Source organism: Jaculus jaculus, chromosome 7 (genome assembly GCF_020740685.1).
Source record: "Jaculus jaculus isolate mJacJac1 chromosome 7, mJacJac1.mat.Y.cur, whole genome shotgun sequence".
NCBI lineage: Eukaryota > Metazoa > Chordata > Mammalia > Rodentia > Dipodidae > Jaculus > Jaculus jaculus.
Window position 1 is genome coordinate 40,795,562 of NC_059108.1, and position 22,850 is coordinate 40,818,411.

The following is a 22,850-nucleotide window of genomic DNA, read 5'->3' on the forward strand; positions in this document are numbered from 1 at the left end:
CTATATATTTGTACCTAGCCAACTATGTATCTTGCCCAAGCTTACATAATCACATTCTGGACTGGGGAGACAGGTCAGCAGTTAAAGATGCTTGCTTGTTAAGGCTGCCAGCCCAGGTTCAATTCCCCAATACCACATAAAACCTGATGTACAATGTAGCACATATTTGCAGCAGCAAGGGACCCTAGCACACCCACAGTTTGCCTGCTACCCCCTTTAAGTAAACAAAAAATAAATAAAAACACTTAAAAATATTTTTTTTTAAATCACATTTTGTGATAGGCTCACAGCAAAAGCCAGCACAGCATGCATGCCAAGACAAGCTGCAGCGCCCTGCCCAGGTAGGTGCCAAGTGTTTTCTGCCTGGGGCTGGACCCGGGGCCACTACGGCCCAAGTTCCACTCACATGCTACGCAAGGACAGCAGAGCTCTCAACCCCGCATCCTGCCTTCCTCTTCCATTGTCTTCCTTCAACTCAAACTCAGTCTTGAGAGTAAAACTGGCACACTTCTGCGTGAGAGCTGAGTGAACGACTCATGGGCGGCTTAGCGTGTGCGTGGGGGCTGAGTTCAACACCCAGCCCCAACAATGAAAATCCAGGCAGATCAGAGCAAATGGAGAAATCATAATCTTCCTTCAAAGGTGGATTTTGCTGTTTCTGGTGTATTACTAAAGGAAAGAACTAACGCGTGCCAGAAAAGTTTGTGGTCCTGGTGGCAGGAAAGAGAACGTCTGATGAACAAGCAGAACGCATGGAGTAAACCAGTGCTGGAGGCCAGGGCGAGCGAGCAAGCAAGCCGAGCGGCGCCCAGCAGTGGGGGAGAAAAAAGGGGAAAGTCCTTTACGCTGGGTGGGGCCCTTGCAAATAGAGGAAGCTGTTTCACAAACCTTTAAAATTCTAAGTAGAGGACTGAGTATTTTTACACAAATGAGAAAATGGGTCTCACTGTCTCTGAACTCTGAGAGCAGTTTTTGTGTACTCTCAGCAGGGCGACATATGCCTTAAAGTATGCAGCATGCCACAGCACAAATGTCTGCAGACAAAGAGACTCAGTGCTTTTTCTCCTTGGGCCCTGCAAGTTCTTTGCACATAGAAGCTTTTAAAATACAGAATGAGCCAGACGTGATGGAGCACACCTTTAATCCCAACACTTGGGAAGGCAGAGGTAGGAGGACTGCTGTGAGTTCAAGGCTACATAATGAATTCCAGGTCAGCCTGGGCTACAGAGACCCTACCTCAAAAAAACAAAAGGAAAATAAAACATAGAATTAGGGCTGGAAAGATGGCTGGGTGGTTTAAGGAGCTTGCTTGCAAAGCCTGACGGCCCCCAGTTCAATTATGCACAAAGTGGTGCATGCATCTGGACTTTGTTTGCAGTGGCAAGATGCCCTAACATGCCCATTCTCTCATCTTTCTCCTTGCAAGCAAATAAACAAACAAAATATATAAAATGAGTGAATGTCACACTATCATACACAAATAACCATTTGTGAAGAACAGCATGAGCAGCTCAGTGTCTTTCTCCAAGGTTTATAAATCCCCTTAATAAGTGACACCATGTCTTCCTTACCGTGGGATCTGCTAAGGACATTCCAGAGAAAGAAAGGCTCGGGTCATACCGGCTGGGTGTGAAAAGACCCATGAAGTCGCTGTCAGTGCTGGCAGGGTTTGGCAGGTTTGATGTCAGAGCACTGTCCATGCGGCTGGCCTTTTCCATGTCATCTCCGTTCTTCAGCCTGGAAAACTCAGGAGTCTTTGTTTCTGGCAAGCGCGGGCCACTCCATGAATTCAGATCTTTGCTTTCTTCCTTTTGTGAACACTTCTCCATGTGGCTTGGACTTCTCATGCCCGAAGGATCTGTGTTCGAGGAGTTGAAACTGAAGACCTTTAAGGAGTTGTGGGGTGTGAGATGAGGCTGTTCTTGGTCTGAGCCACAGGGCGGGGCGCCCTCTGCCCTGGGCTGTGCCACTGAAGACCGAGACAGAGAACTGTTCTGAGAAGTGCCGAAACATGTGGTCATGGTAGTGACTGATGTCACTGAGGGAGAAAAGATTTTCTCTTGTGGTAAGGAAGATAACATGCTTGAGAAAAGAGCACTTTTTTCTAGCCGGGACCTCTTTACTCCACCATTAGTGACATCCCTGTGGTCCCTGCCATTGACTTCTGCGGCTGCCTGAGGCTCGCCGTTCCCGTTGGCACCTGTGTGCAGGGACTTGAAGAGGATGCTCTGCTCCGTGGAGGCTCGCTTAGGTTTCAGTTTGGAATTGGGGTCAAGGTTCTGCAGCAAATGTGAAGCAGGCGACATTTCCACCTGGTTTTCCTTCTTCTTCCCCAAACCGAAGGTGAACACGTTGGGATCGAACACCTTTTCCAAGGTGTCCTCGTGAATAGGAGGCATGGCAAAGTGAGGGGCTGGAGAACTGGGCATCCGGGCCTTCTTTTTCTTCTGTGGCACACACACTGTACTGTCCATATTTTTAATGATTTCAGTGAATTTTTCCATATCAGAAGAAGAATCCAACACACTCTCATCACTGCCAGCAGAAACATTCAAAAGGCTGGCAGGGCTCTTCTGCCCATTCACAACATCTCCAGCTGGCCTTTGAGGAGTCTCGGAATGACCTCTGCTACTGGGAGAGGGGGCAGGGCTGGACTTGGCCATCAGGTTTGTCCTGCTGTCCTGAGCCTTCTGGGATCCTGATGGTGGTGTGGGTGGGTGAGACTCTGCCACACGCTCCTCTCCACAGGACGTGTTCTCGGGTGACGTGCTCTTATGGCCCACCACTTCCTCTTGCTGGGAAGCGCAATTTGCAACAGAAACCACTTCAAGTTCATTATTGTGACAACTTGGCAACTGCACTTCTCTAACTTCCGAGCTTTCTGAGATAACTTGAGAGCTCACATCCTGGGTGCTCTCCACAGGAAGCACGAAGGACCTCACCTGGACAAGGACCTTGGATGGACACTCTGGGCTGCACTCTGGGGACAATGGGGGATTTGTTTCTCTCCCTCCTGGTTTGGACAGTAGTATTTTCTCATTGGGATGAGACACAGATCCAATGCATCCATTGTGGTTTTCTGATACCTCTGCATCAGTGCATAGAACACTGTTTATGGGAACCTGACCACATTCGTCTTGGGGAACTCCCACAGGAATGGGCACATGCGGTGGGAGAGAAGGCCCCCCAGATGACTCAGGTTGGGGCTGAGAGTCAGAAAGCGTATCTTGGGGCTCTGGGGTGTTATCTTTGGTAGTAAGAGTGGCAGCGATGTCTGGTGCCATATCGGTAGTATTTTCAAATGCAAGCCTTGTGCTGTCCGTGGCCTCTGAGCTATCTTCTCCTAAAAGCTGACAGTCCTTGGCAGGATCTGAGTCAGGTGGCACTGGCTGTGAAGGAGAGGTAGCGTCTGTTTGCACATCTGCCTTACTGCCTTGGTCAGCCTGAGGACAGAGCGACTGGCCTTCAGTGGGCACTCCTTCCCCGCCATTGGCTGTCAGGGGAATCTCTTCTTCTGAGACAGGGCCTCTGTCTTCTGCAGAGGGTTCCTTGGCCACCATGCCATTCTGGTGGCTGTTTGGTATGGGTTTCTTTTCAGATTGTTCCATTTCTTTAGCTTTTTTGGCTAAATTCAGCTTTGCCCTCCCAACAAATGTCTTATTAGAGGGAGGAATGTTCTTCGTGGCACGAATGTCCGGGTGTCTTGGACTACTGTTTACCCGTTTGTTTTCAAATAAGGAGATTTTGTTGGCAGTGTTTCCCTTATGAACTGGCTGGCTAAAGGGATTATGCTCATTTCCCAAACTGTCAGAATTCTTAGGGGTTTTCAGAGTTAGTTCCACATGTTTGGGTTTGGCAGGGCTGCAAGAAAAAAGTAAGAGGACAGTTACCAACCTAGTTCTAACAAATAAACATACAAGCCAGCTCGCTCCTAAATGACAAAAAGTCATTATCTTTCTGGTAGTCAACACTGTTTTTAAAAAATCCTAAATACTGAGTATTTTTAATGGATATTTTACCCACATATGATGGATTAGAAGGTTGTATAGCTAATAAACTCTAAAGCTGTGAGGCTAAAAATTTACAAAGTACTAATACAGGGCTTGGCACTAAAACTGAAAGGCATCACAGGGCCTCCAGAACTTTAGGATAAATTTAAATATTTAACGCATCCCCATACTTTAAATATATAAATGAAATTTCCTAACATTAGTTATGTATTTTTATTTTATCATAACTTTTCCCCCTTTCAATTTTTTGAGACAAGTATCATATAACTCAGGTTAGCCTTAAACAACTACGTATGGCCCTGAACTTCTGACACCCTTATTTCCACCTTCCAAGTGTTATAGGAGTTTACCACTACATCCAGCCTTATTCTAATTTCTTAAAAATCTAAATGACAAAAAGGTTTCTTTAAACATATTTTTATTTATTTATTTAAGAGATAGAGAGGCAACAGAAAAAGAATGGGCACACCAAGATCTCCAGCCACTGCAAACGAACTCCAGACACAGACATCACCTTGTGCATCTGGCTTACATGGGTCCTGGGGAATCAAACTTGGGTCCTTTGGCTTTGCAGGCAAGTGCCTTAACCACTGAGCAATCTTTACAGTCCACATTAAAAAAAAATTTATTTACTTATTTGAGAGAGAGTGAATCAGAGAGAGAATGGGCATGACAAAGCCTCTAGCCTCCAGAACCATGTGCTACCTTGTGCATATGACTTTACTGGGTACTGGGGAATCGAACCTAGGTCCTTAGCCTTTGTAAGCAAGCACCTTAACTGCTAAGCCATTTCTCCAGCCTTACAAAAGGCTTTCATCTAGTATTGCCTCATCAGATATTTTGTTCCTTTGTATATATAGGCCCAGTGTGGTAGTGCATGCCTTTAATCCCAACCCTCGGTAGGCCAAGGTAGGAGGATTTCTGTGAGTTCAAGGCCAGCCTAGGACTACATAGTGAATTCCAGGTCAGTATGGCATAGAGTAAGACCTAACCTCAAAAAAAAAAAAAAAAAAAGTTGTTTATGTGCTCACTGTAGGAAATATGGGAGTATTTTTGCTGTTTCATTATTAACATTTAAAATGTAAATATATTTACTTTTTCTGTTTATTTATTTGCAAACAGAAAGAGAGAAAATGAGAGAGGGATGGGCACGCTGGGGCCTCTTATTACTGTAAACAAGCTCCAGATGCATGGGCCAGTTTGTGCATCTGGTTTTACTTGGGCACTGAAGAATCAAATCCCAGGTCATCAGGCTTTGCAAGCAAGTATCTTTAAACTGCTTTGCCATCTCTCTTAATCTTTTTAAAGTCACTCATAAGCTTACTTATTTGAGGATATACAGGTCAACATTTTGGTTCATTTCCAGTCTTTTAAAAAACATTTATTTGAGCGGGACATGGTAGTGCACACTTTTAATCCCAGCACTAGGGAGGCAGATATAGGAGGACCAATGTGAGTTCAAGGCCACCCTGAGAATACAGAGTAAATTCCAGGCCAGCCTGTGCTACAGTGAGACCCTACATATGTATGTATGTATATGTGTGTGTGTCCATGTATGTATGTATATTTTTATTTCTGTGTGTCTGTGTGTTGTGAATGGGCATGCATGTGGGTGTAGCAGAATCTCTGGCCTCTGCAGTTAAATGCCTATGTAGCTTCATGTGGGTGGCCTGGAAACTGAATCTGGCAACAGACTTTCCAAGCAAGCACCTTTTAACTACTGAGCCACTACGACAAGCCTGTTTCCAGTGTTGTTTATATCAATATTTAAATAGAATTAAAATCACTTGACCATAGGGTTTGATATCTTACCTTTGGGCTAGTTAACTTTATAATAAAAATTTTTCAGGTTAATAAAAATTTTTGCTTGAAAAGTTTTCTTGGGCTGGAGAGATGGCTTAGCAGTTAAGGTGCTTGCCTGCAAAGCCAAAAGACCCAGGTTCAATTCCCCAGGAGCCACATAAACCAGATACACAAGGTGTCACATATGTCTAGTCTAAAGTTCACTTGTTGTGGCTGGAGGCCCTACACACTCATTCTCTCTCTTTCTCTCTCTCAAGTAAATAAATAAGTAAAAATAAAATGATTTTTTTTAAAAAGTTGTCTTAATGTCTGCATGAAAGTCTATCATATGCAGGGTCAGAGAGATGGCCCATCAGTTAAAGGAACTTGCTTGCAAAGGATTTGATTCCCCAGTGCACATGTTAAGCCAGATGTACAAGGCGGCACATGCAACTGGAGCTCATTTGCTGCAGCTAAAGGCCTTGGCATGTCCATTCTGTCTGTCTCTCTTCTATCTCTGCTAATAAATAACTAAGTATTTGAACAAAATTTAAAAAATCTATCATATGGCTATTCCATAATTTATCAATTATTCAGTTGTTGGCTTTGTCACCACCTCTTAGACAAAGTGAGCCTCCCATCTCTGTCACACTTCTTGGGCACAGTTACCTCCTAATGGAAACAATGCCTTTGAATGTTTGTTTCATAGAAATACAGTGTGTTCTGCTGCCATTTGCTGGCTCTAGTCCTGGCTCTCACACAAATATGTGCTTGAACTTAGATAGGTTAGTTTACTTGGCCTCTACCTTCTGTATGTGCCAAACAAAAGTAACAATAGAACTAAATGACTTAGAACAGAATGGTTTTCTTTCCCCCAAAATTTATGGTCACAGGAATCCCTGGCAGTCCCCTTGAGGGCTGCAGCATATAGCTGCCACATTTCCTTTTGACCAGAATCACTACCACTTGCCTATTTTTTGTTTGTTTTTGACAGGTAGGTCTCCCGCTCACCCATTCCGAGCTGTAATTCATTATGCAGTCTCAGGCTGGCCTCAAACTCATGGTGGTCCTCCTATCTCAGCCTCCCGAGTGCTAGGATTAAAAGCGTGCACCACCACACCCAGACACTTACCTGTTTTCTGTATCACTTCTACATAAGCGTCCTTAGAAGAGTTGCAAAAGGAGTAGGGAATCAATTCACATATCAATAATAACTACTGACTGCCAAGCACTTAAGAAGCGATTTATGTGCTGGAGAGAAAGCTTAGCAGTTAAGGTGTTTGCCTGCAAAGCCAAAGGATCCTGGTTCAAGTTTCCAAGACCCACATAAGCCAGGTGCACAAGGGGGTGCATGCATTCTTTTGCAGTGGCTGGTGGCCCTGGTGCACCCATTCTCTCCCTCTTTCTCTCTCTCAAATAAATATGCCCGGTATGGTGGCGCACACCTTTAATCCCACTTAGGAGGCAGAGATAGGAGGGTCACCATGAGTTCGAGGCCACCCTGAGGCTACATAGTGAATTGCAGGTCAGTCTGAGCTAGAGAGAGATCCTACCTTGAAAAACCAAAAAAAAAAAAAAAAAAAAAAAAAAGTGATTTACTACTTTTTTAAGTTCTATTTTTTTTAAATTTTTTATTTATTTATTTGAGAGCGACAGACACAGAGAGAAAGGCAGATAGAGGGAGAGAGAGAGAATGGGCGCGCCAGGGCTTCCAGCCTCTGCAAACGAACTCCAGATGCGTGCGCCCCCTTGTGCATCTGGCTAACGTGGGACCTGGGGAACCGAGCCTTGAACCGGGGTCCTTAGGCTTCACAGGCAAGCGCTTAACCACTAAGACATCTCTCCAGCCCTTAAGTTCTATTTTAAGGTAAGGAGGTTGGGGCAAAGAGGAGGGAAGTAACTCTGGTGAGGTTGCACAAACAGTGTCAAGAGTTATGAGCTGAGGCAGGTGCAGTGTCTGAGGTCCATACTCCGGCCCACTGTACCACCATGCTTCAGGGCCAGGCTTGACTGGCCTGAATGAGCTCCTCTGGTTCTTTCCATCCTATCACATAGGAGGGAGGTATTCGATGAGTTATCAGGAGGTTATAAAATGAGGTAATCACACTTGAGAGGCCACTGGATAATGAGAACACAAAAACGGACAAGCACAGAATTTCCACGCTCCTCTGTCTCTGTCATACACCGCTCACCCACAAGAAGGCTGGGCCTGGGCAGTTTCTAGAGGGACAGCTATTAAGACTCCATGTGAGGAAAGCCAGATGCATGAGGTGGCACACACACCTGGAGTTCATTTGCAGTGACTGCAGGCCGCCCTGGTGCCCCATTTTCTCTGTCTTTATCTCTCTCTGCTTGCAAATAAGTAAGTAAAAATACGTTTTTAAAAGATTCTGTGGGGGAAAAAAAGATTCTGTGGGGGCTGGAGAGATGACTTAGTGGTTAAGGTGCTTGCCTGAGAAACCAAAGAACCCAGGTTCAATTCCCCAGGGCCCACATAAACCAGATGCACAAGGTGGCGCATGCACCAGGAGTTTGTCTGCATTGGCTAAAGGCCCTAGTGTGCCCATTCTCTCCCTCCCTCTCTTTGTCAACCAATCCCCCCCCCCTCTCTCTCTGCCTTTTCCTCTCAAATAAATAAATAAAATTTTTAAAAAATATTCTGTACAGGATATCTTATCCTCCTGGAAAAGATGAGAAGCCTAGTATAAATATCATCAAAACCTCCCCAGATTATAATTTCCATTTTTTTAAAGAAATTATACTTAGGGCTGGAGAGGTGGCTTAGCGGTTAAGGCGCTTGCCTGCAAAGCCTAAGAATTCATGTTTGATTATCCAGGTCCTACATAAGACAGATGCACAAGGTGGCACATGTATCTAGAGTTCACTTGCAATGGCTAGAGGCCGTGGTATGCCCATTCTCTCTCTGTCTGTAATAAATAAATGAATAAAAAAATAAGTATTTAAAAATTATACTTAAATATTGTTTGACATATCATATGCCCATAAATTTCTCCAGGCATTGCTTTCTCCATTGTCTCCAGAAAGTATTTAGAATTCCTTATTTTAGGCCCACATCTTAAACAGAAAAGCAAAATTGAAAGCTGAGCTGGGTGGTCTACTTGAGAGATGGAAGCAGCAGTTCAAGCCTGGGCAACGTGAGACCAAGTCTCAGGGAAAAATAAAATAAAATAAAAAACAAGAAAGAAAGAAAAGAAAAAGAAAAATTAGCTTCAATTTCAAGATTAAATTTGAAAACCAGTGAGATGATATCAGTGCTGTATCAATGAATGAGCAATGGTCACATACAAGGGAATATTAAAAATAATTATTACCAGTCAGTTAAAGGAGCAGTACTCAAGTCAGACATCAAAGTGTATTTATCTTATGATGCAAATGGAAAATGTTGCAGGTGAACCAACTGCTACCTTAAGGATAGGAAACACATCTGCACATTAAAGATGTGCACCGAGATCAAAATACCTTTTACAACCAAACTTTCTGCGTTATTAAGTTCTAATACCAAGAGTCACTGCAATTAACCTAGTTCAGACTGATTAAAAGGAAGACTCCTGTAATTCATGTTGTAATACCTTCATTAGATAATGTGAGAGGGAGTTTAAAAGCCCAAGGTTATATTATAAAAGGAAATTCCTCCCTATTTTAAACATACTTTTAAGGATTTCAACATTTAACACTTGGTAGATAGCTAATACTTCTAGCATCATAAAAACACATGTAATTACATAATAAATATTTCTCAGGTCATATAGTTGTTGTAAGTCTTCAATCATATTGTCTTTTTTTTCTGGTTTTTCATGGTAGTGCTTCACTCTAGTTCAGGCTAACTAGGAATTCACTATGTGAATTCAAGGCTGGCCTTGAACTCCCAGCAATCCTCCTACTTCTGCCTCCTGAAAGCTGGGATTAAAGGTGTGCACCACCATGCCCAGTCTATTTTTAGTTTGTGTGTCTGTGTATATGTGCGTGGGCGTGTGTGTGTAGGGACACCACTTTTTGCATTTGGCTTATGTGGGTGGTGTGGGAATTGAACCCTGGCCAGCAGACTTTGCAAGCGAGTGCCTTTAACCACTGAAACATCTGCCCAGTCCCCAATTAAAAAAAAAAAAAAAATGCTCAAACACAGGTATGAACTTCGAAGACTGAGACAGGATCACCTTGAGTTCAAGGCCAAGTTGTGTTACAGAGTGAGACTCTGTCTCCCCCCCCCCCAAAAAATCTGATTAACATCTTTATATAAACCAGTCATAGGAAGAATCAAAGGGTCTGAAATCCCTATCAGTCAAACAGAAATGAGTCAAAGGAGGAGATGGAATTACTGACCTTCCATTTCAATAGTCTGCCAAGTCACCCTGTATAAAGCACTGTGCAAAGCAAAGTTAAATATCCTAGGTTGTAAGAGAGAAAATTAGGTAGAAAATAATCAGTGCTGAGGAATCTAGGACTTCCGGCTTGGCTTCGCGGTGGTAGGAAGCAGCTGGGAGAAGAGGAGCACTGTCTCCCCCGCCTGCAGTGTCTTCCTAGCACTCCACCGTGCACACTGCTGTGTGTGATTGGCAGGCCAGCGAAGAGTACTTAATCCGGTCCATGTTTTTCTCTGGAGGTTTCAGTGTTGGGTCACCATGGTCTCATGCAAATAAAGAGCATCATTCACTGGGGCTGCAGACCTACTGCTCCAGTAAACAGCTGCCAGGCCAAAGGGCTCCGGGGTTATTCATTAACATTTCCTCAACTTTCTTCCCTACAAACCTCCTATTCCAAAGCTCAATCAGAATGAAACCATTCAGTTCAAGAAAGACAATGCTGTGTCAATCATCCTTTCAATGTAGGGAAAATGTGAGCATTTAACTGTCTTCTGCACTGAGGGAAGCCTGAGTTCTCATTTTCCCTCCTTTGGTTTTTCAAGGTAGGGTCTCCTTCTAGCACAGGCTGACCAGGAATTCATCATGCAATCTCAGGCTGGCCTAGAACTCACAGCGACCCACCTACCTCTGCCTACCTAGTGCTGGGATTAGGCATATGTCACCACACCCTTCCCGAGTTCTCACTTTCATAATGCCCTCTCTGCCCAGTCCAAGCTGCACAAGTCAGTCACCATCGAGCAGTCAGCCCCAGCAGCTCCAAAACACAAGTGACTTCCTTCTCCCCTGCACTTCCCCGCCTTTAAAATGGTGAAAGCCCCGTGGGCTGTTGCACACTTTCTCTTTGCTTTCATTTACCGCCTCACATCTTTGTTTAATTTGTACTTCTTGGGTGCCAGCTGGGGCCACCAACGGTTCCAGGGCCACATGCTGAATCAGAGCTGTAGGACAATCCCCTCCACACCATGCACAAAAGGCTCTCAGCAAATATTTACAAAATCATTAACAGCACGCTCACTTTTCACTTAGCAAATAATTTTCGGTGAGAAGAGAGATCACTTTAATAATTCAAAATTAACTTTCAGCCAAGGAGCAAAAATATCAGCAGGCTCCCAAACATCTCAGAAAGGAAGAAAATAAGACAAAAATTAAAATAAGACCCCCTTAGGCTTCAAGACAGCAATGTGCCATGCTCCAAAAGAAGTTCTGTAAATCCTCTTATTCACCATGTCAAAGCTAAGGGGCCATAATGAGCCTAATATGCTGCATTTCAAAATATCTTATCTTGGAATGCCCATGTAACATTTTTGGATAAAGAGCATAATTACCTTATATCAAGCCAGGAAGTCTTATCTCTATTATTAATGTAAACACTGAGCCTCAAGGGATATCCTATTTTTACACCCATTTAACTCTGGGCTTATATTAAAATATGAATTAGCCAGGTGTGGTGTCACACACATTTAATCCCAGCACTAGGGAGGAGGTAGGAGGGTCACCGCGAGTTCAAGGCCAGCCTGGAACCACAGAGTGAGTTCCAAACCAGCCGACGAAGGTGAGACGCCCACGTCGAAAAACAAAACAAAACAATGAAAATATGAATTAACTAAGCAGCGTGCCACATGTGTCATCATCTTAAATCTTAACTCTCTAAACTGCTCCTTCACTCCGGAAAAAAAGAAAACAGAGCTACAACTACAAAGAACCGGGCTCTCCAAGCATCCCTCCCCCACTCTTCCCCGCACACCTTAACACCTACCACTCTGGGACTGGAGTGATGGCTCAGTGGTCAGGGTGCTTGCTTGCAAAGCGTGATGACCTGGGTTCGAGTCCCTAGTACCCACATAAAACCAGATGCAGAAAGCGGTGCACGTGTCTGGGGTCCATTTGTAGTGGCAACAGGTCCTGGAGCGCTCACACACACTCGCTCCCTCTCTCTTTCAAATACATACATTAATTAATTTTTAAAGAGACCAATTCCGCGGCTACTTACAGGGTCACTTTGGTGGTCACCGTCGACCTGCCCACACCGAAATGGTTCCTGGGCTTCGAGCCTTCGGCTTCGGAGGCCGCGGCCGACCTGCCCGGCTCCCGGCCCCGGCCGTCGAGGTGGCCGGGCAGCGGGCCCCGCTTGTGCTCGGGCCTGATCTCCGGCAGCAGCGAGCTGCTCTTGACCGTGAGCTCGCGGGGGACGACGCGGCCCAGGTCCTCCGCGGGGTCGGCGGCGGGCGCCCTCTTGGGCGGGGACTCCTTGGCGGGAGCCCGCGGGGTGGCGGGCGCGCTGGGCACTGCCGCCTCGGGGACGCGGGCGCGGCCCTTCCTCTTGGTGGGCGACGCCAGCGGAGGCCGGTCGGCGCGCGGCTGCCCTCTGGGGCCGGGCCTGGGCTCGGGGCCCGCGGCCGAGGCTACGCCCCCGTCGGGCGCGGCGCGCGCGGACTTCGCTTTCCTTTCCGCCGAGCCCCGCTCCGCGGCCGCGTCGGGCGCCACCTCGTCGTCGATCGCCGCGTCGTCCCTCGGGGTGGCGCGGCCCGGCGACCCGGCGGCGGCGTCTGCGGCCGGGGACTCGCCGGATCTCTGCGACTTCCTCCGCCGGCCCGACCTGCGGCCGCTCGACCTCTTCTCCATGTCGTCCGAATCGTCGCAATCCTCGGCCCCCGGAGAGCCCACGGCCGGCTGGTCCCCCGCGGACACCTCCGTCTTACTCAGGTAGATGTCCAGGGTCAGCACCGTGGCGGGCTGCGCGCGGGCTGCGCCCTCGCGGGGCTGGCTGGGGTCCCCGGGCTCCCGAGAGCGGGCAGCTGCGCCGGGGTCCTCGCCCGGTTCTCCCGCGAGCCGCGCGGCCGTGGGCGACCCCGGCACGCCCCGCGCACCCCCGGCCGCCTCGGGCAGGCAGCCGGCACCCTGCAAAGCGTCCTGCGCCGGACCGCGGCCGGGCGTCTCTGCGCTCTCCTGCCCCGAGCAGCTCTCGGCGGAGGAATGCGGCCGCTTGGCAGCGGTGGCGGCATCGGGGAAGGTCTCCCCCCCTGCCTGCGCAGGTACTAATTGGGGTGAATCACTGTCGTGGCGCGGCTGCGCGGCCACCACGAGGCTGCCGCTCTCGCACGGTGACAGCTCGGCGTCGCGAGGGGTGGCCGGCGCACCGCCCTCGGCCTCCCGGGGCTCCTCCTGGGGGCACCCCGCCTCGTCGGCGTCCTGGGGCTGCGGCTGGATGCCCGGGGCTCTACTCTTGTCGCTCTCGCTTTCGGGGACTTTGCAGGAGTCTCTGGCCGAGGCTGACTTGAGGCTGGAGCCGGTGGGACCCTCTAACCCGTTCCTGGTATTCCTCCTCCTTCCAGCCGTGAACAGGGTGCCCAGCTTCCCTAAGACTGGCTTCCTCCTGCTGTCATCTGGTGGCTGTGCCCTGGACTGAAAAAGAAACCGGGACAGGGAGAGAAAAGATGAGACTCGTTCCTGCCTCGAGTGGTGGATCACCGACCGCTACGAACCCAAGAGGCCACAGGGGACTGACACCCGCAATGTCCTTAGGGGCTTTCCAACAAAACGAACTTAAGCAAATGTTTTTCTTAAACACAAGTTTTCGAGGCTCCGTTCTTTAGAATAACATTTCCTTTCGTTATAACTTGTGTTTAAAGAAAAGAATCGAATGGTGCAAATAATGGCATGCACTGTAAACAATTCCCAGCTCTCCCTAGCTTTTACTTCTTCCCTGAATGAAGATGCAATTTCAGGGCCCCGGCGCATGCCCGCCGGGCTGGTCTCCAGGCAGAATTTTCCCTTTCTTTCACCTGGGTTGGGGAGGGGACCGGGAAGGACTACCAGCAGCCTCCAGCAAAACTTGGGGAAACACCTGCACGCCACTATTTGTGGCAAAAGTTAACTTTACGCCCAGGTGCAGGAGCCGGCTCGGCCCCGCCCACCCAGCCCGGCGGCGGGAGGAGCGGCCCAATGGGAGAGGCGCGCCGCGCTCAAACGCCCGCCCTCGGAGCGGCGCGCTCACCCCGGGTCAGCCCCGACCACCCTGGGGCTTCGGTCCCCAGCACCCCGGGACCACCTGGGCTAGTGCCCGGAGGTGAGTGGGGAAGCGCGGGCCTCCAGCAGTGGAGGCCCGAGTCAGTCCGAGGGCCCCGCCCACGCAGCCTGCAAACCCAGCACACCTGCGGGGGAAGGTGAGACCCCGCCCTTCTGAGTCCGCCCGCGGGAAACCGGGCTTGGTGCGAACACCCGGCTATTCCACGCAGCAGGCCAGCCCCAGCGAGGGTCCCCAGTCCCTTCCACTCACACCACGTGCTAGCCGAGCCCTACATGAGCAGTAAGGTGAACATTTAAGACCATAGAGACTATTTTTTAGGGTGCTTTAAAAATTTTTATCTAAATAATTTTTTAAAAGGGGAGGGGCTGGAGAGATGGCTTAGCGGTTAAGGCATTTGCTTACAAAGCCAAAGGACCTCAGTTCGATTCCCCAGGACCCACGTAAGCCAGATGCATAAGAGGGCGCATATGTCGGGAATTCCTTTGCAGTGGCTGGAGGCCCTGGCGAGCACATTCCTTCACGGCCGCGTGTGTGTGTGTGTGTGTGTGTGTGTGTGTGTGTGTGTGGTGTGTGTGTGTGTGTGTGTGTTCCCTCTCACTCTCTCAAATAAAATAAAATATTTTATCTGAGTCTGGAGAGAGAGCTCAGCAGTTAAAGGCACTCGTTTACAAAGCCTAATGACCCAAGTTCGATTCTTCAGTACCACATAAAGATGTACAAAGTGGTGCATACATCTGGAGTTTGCAGAGGTAGAACACCGTAGTGCATTCATTATATCTCTCTCTCTCTTAAATATAAAAATGTTTTATTTATTTGAGAGAGGAAGAGAGAAAAATGAGAATGGTGTCTGGAGAGATGGCACAGTGGGTAAAAGCGCTTGTTTATAAAGCCTGATGGCCCAGGGTTCAATTCCTCAGTACCTCCCTTAAAGCCACATGCACAAAGTGGCGCGTGTGTGTGGAGTTGTTTTCAGAAGGCCCTGGAGCACCCATATTCATTCACTCATTCATTCATTCTCTCTCAGAAATATAAATGAATAAATAAATAATAGAAAATAAGAATGGGCACTGCAAACAAACTCCAGACACATGCGCCACTTTGTGCATGTGGGGAACTAAACCCTGGTTTGTAGGAAAGCACCTTTATCGGCTGAGCTAATTACCCAGCCCTGGTATAGAGCATTTGCTGCGCTACTCCACCGTGTATTTGTTGCGTGCTGTAAATGGGCATGGGGCATCGTGGGAAATAGAGAGCGCTGGCAGTCCGGGACTGCTGCAGCGCAGTGAGGTAATGCTGTTACACCACCAAGGAGACCGAAAGGCAGCTGCTGGTGTCTGAGAGACAAAGACAAAGTGTGCTGCGGGGCAGGAGCAATGAAGTCAGGATTCAAACCAAACCCCTTCAACTCCATCTCACCCACCACAGTAGCCTCTTTTAGAGGGCACCAAGGTGCTAAGAGGCCCTAAGGAGGGCCTGAAACAGACTCCAGGCCACCCCTGCAGCAGAGTCAGAAGTCCTGGGGAAGACCCCCGGAATCAAACTCACCACTCAACCCTCCCCCCCACCCCACCCCCCACCCCACCCCCGTGATTACTGCCGCCTGAGAAGCACCTGGCAGGGTATTTGGAGCGCCCACAACAGGAACACACCCATCTGCATCTCCTGTGACTGAGGCAAACAGCTTCTAAACCCTAACCATTTCTTCAGTTATATAAACAATACAGAAAGAGATGGCTTAAGGAAAACACTGAAATAGTCTGACTTCCTAAGGAAACATCTGCATTCTTTCACAAGTCAAAAGTGTTACATGGCCAGGCGTGGTGGCGCACGCCTTTAATCCCAGAAGTAGGAGGATCGCCAAGAGTTCGAGGCCACCCTGAGACTACATAGTGAATTCCAGGTCAGCCTGAGCCAGAGTGAGACACGACCTCGAAAAACCACCCAAAAAAAGTGTTACATGACTTTTAAAGAATACCACTTATTTACTGAGCCCTCCTTATGCCTTAGACACTGCTAAGTGATTTATATAGATTGTCATTTTGTCCTTCAACAACAGCCTATAAGGTAAGTCCCCCACCTAACCCCCACCCCAGGTAGGGTCCCACCCTAGCCCAGGCTGACCTAGAATTCACTACATAGTCACAGGCAATCCTCCTACCCCTGCCTCCTGAGAGCTGGGATTAAAGGCGTGTGCTACCATGCCAGTTGAGTAAGTGTTTTACTGCCTATGTGCCAAGGTTATGTGTCCCTGTCCAAAGCTCTGTAGCCAGAAAATCTTCCTGACTGGGAATACAGGGTTCTTTGTGTCTTTTCCTGAGTATGCCATCAGACATACCTTGAAAAAGTAGACAGAAAAAAAATGGGCTTGAGTCTATTGGCTCAATTCCAGTTCCTGTCAAAATAAAGCAACTAAGTGTATATATTACTCTGTCATGCCAATGATGTTGCAACCCATTTTCCCATGCTGTAAAGATGCCCAATCAGCAGTCCTCCTTGCTTAGTTTAGTAAAGGCGTCCCACCCCCACCCTTAAGCTTTGGTTATAGTTGCTTTTCTACAAAACAATCAATTGCTCATCGACTTAGCTCTCTACTTGTCTTCTCCTACTTTCAGAGGGGAGGCCTATTTATGTATCAGTGGCCTGTTCTGTTGAATGTCCTAGAATTTCAGAGCCTTGTTTACTTATGTAAACATGTTCATAGCAATTTTATTCATAAAAGCCCCAAACTGGAAACAATTCAAACGTCCATTAATTGGTGAACGGATAAACAACTTGTGGTATGTCAATGGGAAAGAATACTATTCATCAAGACAAAAGGTTTGAAACATGAATGGCATGGGTCGATCTCAAAAGCATCATACTAGCTACAGGGGCTGAGGTGGAAGCTCCGTGGTAAGAGTGCTTACCTAGCTAGCCATGGTGGCATATGCCTTTAAGACTTGGCACTTGGGAGGCAGAGTAAGAGGATTTCTGAGGCCAGCCTGGTACTACAGAATTCCAAGTCAGCCTGGGCTGCTAGAGTAAGACATTGCCTCAAAAGAAAAAAAAAAAAAAAAAAAAAGCCCGAACAAAAAGCAAAAACAAGGAAGGGGGCTTATCTAGCATGTGCGCAATTCCCAGTACCACAAAAGAAGAAAGCAGCAGCCAGACTCAAAATGGTTACCTACACACTGTACTGTTGCATGTATATGACATTTGGAACAATGCAAATCCAATATGTAATGATAGAAAATAGAACAATGGTTGCCTGAGGACAAGGAGTAGGGGACAGGGGATTGGGATTGGGAAGAGACACATACTTTTGGGGGTGATAGGGTATGTTCTATATTTTGATCATGGTGGTGGTGAGAATAAATAGGAGAGAGCTAGCTTTTTTCAGGCAGTTTCAGTTAGAAATTGAGGCCCAGAGAGGACAGGAGACGCCACCCCACATGCCAGCCCTCCTTGACACATTAGAACTCGGCAGGAGCAGGGCGTGGTGGTGCACGCCTTTAATCCCAGCACTTGGGAGGCAGAGGTAGGAGGACTGCCTTGAGTTCAAGGCCACCCTGAGACTACAAAGTGAATTCCAGGTCAGCCTGGGCTAGAGTAAGACCCTACCTTGAAAAACTAAAAAAAAAAGGGGGGCTGGAGGGATGGTTTAGGGGATAAGGCATTTGCCTGCAAAGCCAAAGGACACAGGTTCGACTCCCCAGGACCCAAATTAGCCAGAAAAACTTAAAAAAAAAAAAACCAAAAACCCTTGACAGGAATGGAATTTATGTCTGATGAAGACTCGTCTACAAGTGGCTACAGTGCCCCTGCTACCCACAGTTTAGCATACTACCTAGGTGGGCTGGCTCTGGGGTCTGCCCTCCACATCTACAACACAATTGGATCTTCCCCTTATGTACCCGAATCTGACAAAGGAGTACATTTTCTATACTCTAAGGACTGTGGCCTTCTTCCTGTACCTCCCTCTCCTGGCTCTGGACACTGGGGTATACATGAGTCTGGCCTCTCCCCCAACCCAGCCTGTTGGGTGGAGGGGAAGAGCGTAATACTGTTTCTTGGTCTGCTTTATAGACTGAGGTAACTTCTCACTTTAATTACGTGTATGATTGTCCGTCTGTCTGTGAATCCACCACTTGTGTATTTCCCTCATACTCCACATCTTACCTGTGTCACTTCTCCAAACTTGGGGTAGCCACGGGTACAACTCTTTTTACTACTCATTTCTCATCTGAATGTCTTGGTCTCTCCTCTGATATTTTCCCTCTGCTATTCTGCCTGAAGCTCCCACTGTTTTCCCTCTGAACTTCCTTCCAGAGGGAAGCATAAGGCAGATGCTATGCGTATGTTTTGAAATCTCCCGACATATACAGACGGCTAAGTTCTATCTTCCACGTGCCTGTGGCTCTGCTCCAGTCTTTCCATCAAAGCCTCCATTTCTCTTGAATGAAACTTACAAACTGCAGTGTTTTCCACCTGAGTGCAAGTTTTCCACTTTCCACATGCTCATGGCTCTGCTCTAGCCTTTCTAGATCCCCATTTCCCTTAAGTAAACCTCACAATTTGTAACTTCTCCCTAAATCAACTTAATCATTCATAGCTTATCCTTCTTGAGTCCATCTTTACCAAGTAGGACAGGACCCAAAATTGGGGTTCATAAACTTGAGGGACCCTTCCTGAACCCCAAATCCTGCACCAGTAAGGTTTCACTTGTGTGCATAACTTTCAAATGTACACTTAACAAATGTAAATTGGGCCTGGGGAGATGGTTCAGAAGTTAAAGTTGCTTATTTGCAAAGCCACACAACCTGGGTTCAATTCCCTAGCACCTACATAAAGACAGATGGACAGAGTGGCACATGTGGCTGGGGTTTGTTTGCAAAAGCAAGAGGTCTTGGCATCCATCCTCCCTCTCTCCCTCTCTCTCTACTTGCAAATATATAATAAAATATATTTTAAAATATGTAAACTGAGCTGGGCATGATGGCGCATGCCTTTAATCCCAGCACTCAGGAGGCAAAAAAGTAGGAGGATCGTCATGAGTCTGAGGCCACCCTGAGACTACACAGTGAATTCCAGGTCAGCCTGGGCTACAGCAAGACCCTACCTCGAAAAAAAAAAAAAAAAAGAAAAAAAAGTAAGCTGGCTGGGCACGGTAGCACACAAAGCACACACAAGAAACCCGGGATACTCAGGAGGATGAGGCTGCAGTACTTGGAATGCACCTGTAATCCCAGCACTCAGGAAGCAGAAACTGGAGGATGGCCATAGTTTCTAGAATATCTTGGTCTACATAGTTCCAGATTAGCCAGGGCTCCATAGTGAGATCCTGTCTCAAAAACAACAACAGGGCTGGAGAGATGGCTTAGCAATTAAGGCATTTGCTTTTGGAGCCTAAGGACTCATGTTCAGCTCTCCAGGTCCCATGTAAGCCAGATGTGCAGTGACAAGCATGTAAGGTTGCACATGTGCTCCAGGGGGCGCATGAGTCTGGAGTTCAACTGCAGTGGCTGGAGGCCAATTCTCTCCTTCCCTTCCGCTTTTTCCCTCTCTTTCTCTCTCTCTGTCCCCCCCCCCCATACCTACACACAGGCCAGTCTATTGGGCTTGCCTCAAAAAATAAATAAAATAAAATATAAAATAAAATAAAATATCACAAGCCCAATGGGGTGGGGCATGCCTTTAAATCCAGAGCTCCTGAGGCAGAGGTAAGAGTTTGAGGACAGCCTGAGACTATCTAGTGAATTCCAGGTTAGCCTGGGCTAAAGCGAGGTCCTACCTCAGAAAACAAACAAGCAAAAGTTCAAGGCCACCCTGAGGCTACATAATGAATTCCAGGTCAGCCTGAGCTAGAGTGAGACCTTACCTCGAAAAAACAAAACAAAACAAAACAAAAAAAAACCTGCAAAAAATACCAAGCATGGTGGTACACACCTGAAACCCCACCATTTGGGAGGTGCAGTCAGGAGGATTAGGAATTCAAGGCCATCCTCAACTACATGGTAAGTTTGAGGCCAGCATGGTCTACATGGGTCCCTATTTCAAAATAATAAAAGCAAATAAATTAATTAATTAAAAATGTGGGCTGGAGAGATGGCTCAGCAGTTAAAGGTGCTTGATTGTCAAGCCTGACAGCCTGGGTTCAATTCTCCAGTATCCACATAAAGCCAGATGCACTAAGTGACACACGCATCTGGAGTTTGTTTGCTGTGGAAGAAAGCCCTGGCATGTCCATTCTCTGTTTTCTCTCTGCATCTCTCTATAAGTAAATAAAATTTATAAAGTATATTCCGTAACTTGTTACATGTAACTGATGTACTAATAATTTGTTTTACAAATAAAGCTTCCTCCGAAAACAACAAAAATACAGTGTGTGGCACAGTCAGTCTGGTTTGAGGACATATGTACAGGTCTTTATGGTGTAACAGGGGTCCTCAAGTCATTTCAGAGGCTCTTCCCTCATCTCTAGAGAAATGTGGGCTTCTCCAGGGGTCAGTCCCTGAAGATCTCAGAACAGCAAAAGGGCTCGGAATGCCCTGTTTCTCCAGAGAAAAGTCTAAGTCTCAGCTTGGAGGATACCCCCTTCATGAACAAGTCCAAGTCTCAGCTTGGAGGATACCCGCTTCATGAACAAGTCCAAGTCTCAGCTTGGAGGATACCCCCTTCATGAACAAGTCCAAGTCTCAGCTTGGAGGATACCCCCTTCATGAACAAGTCCAAGTCACAGCTTGGAGGATACCCCCTTCATGAACAAGTCCAAGTCTCACCTTGGAGGATACCCCCTTCATGAACAAGTCCAAGTCTCACCTTGGAGGATACCCCCATAATTATATGCAGATTTCATGTTTCTTTAGCCAAAAATTGTTTACTTCCCATGTTCCTGGGGGTAAGCCCAGCAGATGAAGAACCAAAATCCTGAGAGTCATCTAAAAGTGAGCTTTGGGTTTGGGGTGTTAAATCTAGGATAGGCCACAGAGCCAGGGCCTTCTCCCCCAGTCTTGCTGATAAGCTGTTAGGAAGGGAATGTTTGCAAAGGCCCTCCTCTGTAGTTAGATTTCTACTGTGTGCCTTCTGCCCACCTTACTTAGAAGGTGAAGACCAACACCTTGGTCCTCCAACCTCTGCATGTATGTCATGGTACACACACACACACACACACACACATGGAAAAAGAGAATAAAAAATAAAGTTATCTTTAAAAACAAGAATTTGCAGTTTTCTTTTGTGCACATTGATACTGCTGGGTCACTAAGGGCTCCAGGTTCACCATTGGTTCACAGACAACTCTGACTCAAGAAAGCAGACAGATCTTTTTTGCGTGCCCTCACCTGTACACAGAATGTGGCCATCAGCGTACAAAAGTAAGTCTTTTTGAAAACTTGACTTGTGATTCTTGAAGGGAATGAAGGGAGAGAATGGGCACATTGGGGCCTCTTAACCACTGAAGTGCCTACTGTTGATTGCTGAAAGAAAATTTCACTCCTACTCAGATGAGGAGCTATTCAACTGGATACTAACATGAATACACTTAGCCAAATTACTTAGATAATACTGTAAGTTCACTTGGAGTTTGGAGTTTGTTCAGAAGATGGACCTTTTTAAAATATATATATATATTTTCAAAATATTCTCAGTCTATCCCAGGCAGACCTGGAACTCATTCTATAGCACCCAGCTGGTCTCAAACTCATGGCCATTGTCCTACCTTTGCCTCATGAGTGCTAGGATTAAAGGTGTGTGGCACCACACCTGGCCTGAACACATTTTTGAAAATACAGCTTTAGTTGTACGTTTAAAAAATGCAGGAATTTGTTTTGTTTTTGAAACAACTCACTATGTAGCCTTGGCTAGCCTATTACTTGCTATGTAGTCTAGGAGGGTGTCAGAATTAAAGTTCAGATTGCATTTTCCCAACTAAGTATGTAGCCAAATATCATCTCGGTTTCAGCAGCAGCAGATGAAATTAAACTTAAGGGGGGATTTGGATACAGACCTCAGAGACTATAGATCTGAATCTGAATATTTATTTACTTATTTATTTAAGAGAGAGATATGGAAGGAAGGGATGGAGAGAGGGCGGAAGGGAGGGAGAAAGGAAGGAAGGAAAGAAGGGAGGGAGGGAGGAGGAAGGGATAGAAGGAAGGGAATGAAGGGAGAGAATGGGCACATTGGGGCCTCTTAACCACTGCAAACAAACTGCAGATGCATGTGCCACTTTGTGCATCTGGATTTACGTGGGTTTTGGGGAAACGAACCCTGGTCTACAGGCTTTGCAAACAAAAGCCTTTAACTGCTGAGCCCTCTCTCCAGCCCCAGACCTGGATTTGGAATAGACACTTAAGATCTCCCTCCACAGTACTCCACTTTATGTTGTCCTTTTTGATATTGCTTGTGCTAATATATATGACCCACTCTGAATATGCACATTCAATGCAAATGAAACAAAATGTTCACATTAACAAACCTGGATCTATTAGGTCCTGAACACTTCTTATTCATCTTAATGTTTTTTTCTATTTTCAATTTCTAAAATATTTGTATTTACCTGGATGTGGTAGCTCATGCCTTTGGTCCCAGCATTCAGGAGACTGAGTAAGAGGATCACCTCACTATGAGTTCAAGGCCAGTCTGGGCTACAGTGAAACCACATCTCAAAAA

At 46.9% G+C, this 22,850-nt stretch overlaps 1 protein-coding gene and 1 long non-coding RNA gene across 2 annotated transcripts in view; one reads left to right on the plus strand and one right to left on the minus strand.

Moving 5' to 3' along the window:
- Crybg1 (crystallin beta-gamma domain containing 1) overlaps window positions 1-22,850 on the minus strand; it is a 260,270-nt gene that overhangs the window by 57,192 nt on the left and 180,228 nt on the right. The window contains exons 3-4 of the mRNA XM_045154300.1: window positions 12,165-13,576; window positions 1,572-3,861 (exon numbers count right to left, since the gene is read on the minus strand). Coding sequence (XP_045010235.1) covers window positions 1,572-3,861; window positions 12,165-13,576 — 3,702 coding nt within the window. The remainder of the gene's footprint in view (window positions 1-1,571; window positions 3,862-12,164; window positions 13,577-22,850) is intronic.
- Window positions 12,759-13,847, plus strand: LOC123462118. Its single transcript, XR_006638117.1, has 2 exons — window positions 12,759-12,877; window positions 13,507-13,847. It is a non-coding gene; the product is annotated as an uncharacterized LOC123462118 (long non-coding RNA).